Genomic DNA, 2,498 nt, shown 5'->3' with positions numbered 1-2,498 from the left:
AGTTGCCCCCCCAAAAAAAAAGGGTTTCGGCCGAAGGTCCGTGTGTGAGTGTGTGTGTGTGGGGGGGGTGCGGGTGTGTGTTTGTGTGTGTGTATTTTATTTTTATTTTTTGTGATAGTAAGTTAAGTGAGTGATTTTGTTTTATTTTTGTTTTTTATAAATATAAAAATTCCTATTTTACCTGCCTAAATAATTTGTTTATTTCAAGCAACTCTAGGGTCTAAAAGTAGCCTTATTATCGTAAAACGCAGTGTAAATATCTTGTAACCCCCAAAACAAGAAAAATTGTTAAATATATCGATATATCGGCGATATATCGATATATTTCCCCCGATATATCGATATATTTGAGGGGCCGATATATCGACATATCGATTTATCGATATATTTGCGACTCATTTACATCCCTATTTTGGATTTTTCAAAATTTGAATTCTGTCATTTTGTAAACAAACGCACGTGCAACTTAATTGCGCCTTGAAATTTGAAAGTTTCAAAAACGCAACATGCAATGCATTTTCCATACTGCACAATGTTTCCTCTTGATTTTCATTACACGTGGTTTGTTTTTTTGTGGGGGGAAAAAACGAGAAACTGAGAAAGGAGTGAAGAGCCAGCCAGGCAGCCTAGTAAGCACTAGGTTGTGGGTTCGATTCCAAACTAGGGTGATCTTTTCATCCTTAACAGATAAGACTCTCTCCTATCATACCCTCCTTCCGTCTTAAATTTCGGGACAGACCTCGATTTTTACAGTTCCCTCTAAATCAAACAAAATACTTTCACTTTATGTTCACAAACGGTAGGTACCTTTTTTTCGTCATTTTGTGTAAGGCCCTGTCCTAATAATAATCCTATCAGCCACAATCAAATACACGAATATCACAATTACATGAATCATGGTTGTGTCTCATTGTTTATTTTACAATCGCCATTAAATCAGAAACTTAATTTACACGGAGTTAAAAAATATGTAAAACTAGGTTGAAATTTTCTTCCTTCTATTTCATGTTTTCTTAAAAAAAAAAAAAAAAATAATAATAATAACCATAAAATCAAAAAATATAAAAGAAAAAACTTAAACTTTACATCATACTGAGTGGTTCACAAGATGATTTCATATAAAAAACGACTCTCGTAACTCTTAGAGTTTACAAAGCAAGGGGGTGGGGGTTATATTTCAGAAAACCCTCCCAGAAGGGGCAGTTGTATGTCCCGACGTACAGTGGGACAAAACAACCAAAACCTAAGCCCAAGGTGGCGTTTAAAGTCATGACGTGATTTTGGGCCCAAATATTGCTTGGTTATGTCCATTAGCTTCGCCCGTGTTTACTTGTTTATGAACAAAAATCTCGGTCTCAAGTCAAGACTGAAGTCAATATCAGTCAGCCTAAGCCGTATTTTATTGAGACTTTTTCTTGAGTCATCATACGAAATTTCTGTTTGGACTGGTAGCGCGTGTGGTGGCATTATTACTTCCAAACTAGTCCAAAGAGAAATTTTGTATGATGACTAAAAAAAAAGTCATATAGTAAAATACGGTTCTAGTTAGCATGGATGGTAGCGTGGCTGTACCCACTTAATTGAGGCAAGGATAACCATAAGGGTGCCACCCTAGTTAGTTTGGAAGTTCGAAGGTAGCGAGTCGGCTTTGTAAGCGCTAGGTCGCGGGTTTGATTCCCACCTAGGGCGAACTTTATAAGGTTCGTTCACCGAACGGCTGGCTTTCCATCCTTTTCTCTCCGACTTCGGGACGAGAAAACCAAAGTAGTTACAGTTCTCTCCTTTTAAAATAATAAATATTAATAGACAAACTAACCTGTGAAGTAGAGAACAGCGCGAGGAATGACACGTTCCCGAATGTAGTGTCCGATCTCGAAGTCACTCGACAGCAGGGCTTGCGTCTCTTCGTCAATTTCCGCGTTTGGATCTTCGGGTACAGTCGGAGGATTGAAGAAGTTGAAGAACGAGTCGTTCGGCTCCGTTTTGTTCACGATTCTGATTTGACCTTGAGAGGGAACAAAAGGAGACACAATTAGTTCGTGCAACTATACTCTTCTTTAAGTTGACCCGTACTCCATGGAGTTATAGACGGACCTTTTCTGACTGTTCTTGCGGGCTGGAATAAATTCATCCTTTTCCGACCCTTCTTCTTCCTAATATAGTGTTGAACCACGGAGTGACGGTCGTAACGATCCTAAAAGCGACTTAAATAGCAGTTTTATTAGGTTTGTGGGTTACAGTACCGAAAAACCTGACCCTGACGAGCGGATACGTGTAATATAATATGTAATCCCAATAAGTAAAAGGAGTGCGCTCTGACTACGGGGTGTCTCGGTCAGTGCTTTAGTTAGAACGTAACTACGTTTAAAAAATTGGGCGACCTTAGCTTGCGGCCCAGAAGGCGCACTTCCCGCTCCGCGCTCACTAGTCATAAGGCTACGTCGACTGCCATAGGAAATCAAATAAACATATAAATTTCGGTGAACCATTGTATAAAA

General features: G+C 39.1%; 1 protein-coding gene across 1 annotated transcript in view; it reads right to left on the bottom strand.

Annotated features, from left to right (window-relative positions):
* Nucleotides 1–1,811: 1,811 nt before the first annotated feature.
* Nucleotides 1,812–2,498, bottom strand: part of LOC103520504 (nucleosome assembly protein 1-like 1-B) — a gene marked incomplete at its 5' end in the record, with an annotated part of 2,227 nt that continues 1,540 nt past the window's right edge. Inside the window, one exon of the mRNA XM_026831590.1 lies at nt 1,812–2,045. Within this exon, the coding sequence (XP_026687391.1) occupies nt 1,812–2,045 (234 nt within the window). The remainder of the gene's footprint in view (nt 2,046–2,498) is intronic.

Source organism: Diaphorina citri, unplaced genomic scaffold (assembly GCF_000475195.1).
Source record: "Diaphorina citri unplaced genomic scaffold, Diaci psyllid genome assembly version 1.1 scaffold3710, whole genome shotgun sequence".
Classification (NCBI taxonomy): Eukaryota; Metazoa; Arthropoda; class Insecta; order Hemiptera; family Psyllidae; genus Diaphorina; species Diaphorina citri.
This window is presented reverse-complemented; position numbering and strand designations above follow the sequence as displayed.